Source organism: Lepidothrix coronata, unplaced genomic scaffold (assembly GCF_001604755.1).
Source record: "Lepidothrix coronata isolate B3197 unplaced genomic scaffold, Lepidothrix_coronata-1.0 Scaffold416, whole genome shotgun sequence".
Classification (NCBI taxonomy): domain Eukaryota; kingdom Metazoa; phylum Chordata; class Aves; order Passeriformes; family Pipridae; genus Lepidothrix; species Lepidothrix coronata.
In genome coordinates, this window is record NW_016690596.1 from 69,633 (window position 1) to 70,198 (window position 566).

At 42.2% G+C, this 566-nt stretch overlaps 1 protein-coding gene across 1 annotated transcript in view; it reads right to left on the bottom strand.

The window, feature by feature from the left end:
• LOC108509859 (tubulin alpha-3 chain) overlaps window positions 1-566 on the bottom strand; it is a 10,235-nt gene extending 9,669 nt beyond the window's left edge. Inside the window, exon 1 of the mRNA XM_017839452.1 lies at window positions 518-566. Within this exon, the coding sequence (XP_017694941.1) occupies window positions 518-520 (3 nt within the window). The 5' untranslated portion in view covers window positions 521-566. The remainder of the gene's footprint in view (window positions 1-517) is intronic.

Sequence of the window (566 nt, forward strand, 5' to 3'; positions counted from 1 at the left end):
AATATCTAATCCCAAGGGATTTTTAAGAGCAGACAAAGGCAACATGGCAGCTCCTTCTTAAGGAAAAAAAAAAAAAGGGGAAAAAACCTTAAAAGTTGGGATTTTAGTTCTCGGTTTAAAACATTTGAGGTGTTAAACTTAGGGGGGGGGAGAAGCAAAGAAGTTTAAATTTAGAGTTGAGCTCAGGATGGAGATAATGATCTTCCAGCCCCCCCAAAAAATAAGGAAATTAAACTCAGTTTGTCATAAAGAGACGGAAACTTCGCAACTCGGAGGCCGCTCCGAGCAACATCCCTCGACTTTTCCCCATATAAGGAGCAAACCCCGAATCAATGAAGGCAGAAGTTGATGGGGAATTAGAGCAAAAAACCCGCTGGGAATGAACAAACCCCGGCAGGAAGGAAGGAGAGAAAGAGGAGGGGGGAAAAAAAGAGGAAAAACTTGGGAAAAAAAGTTAAAAAACAATCGAGACTTATATTTTTTTTTTAAGTCGAGCTCGATCCGAACACGCTCTTACCATGGTGAGACCGGAGGCTTGGGAAGATCCAAGGAAAACAGCTGCTGTT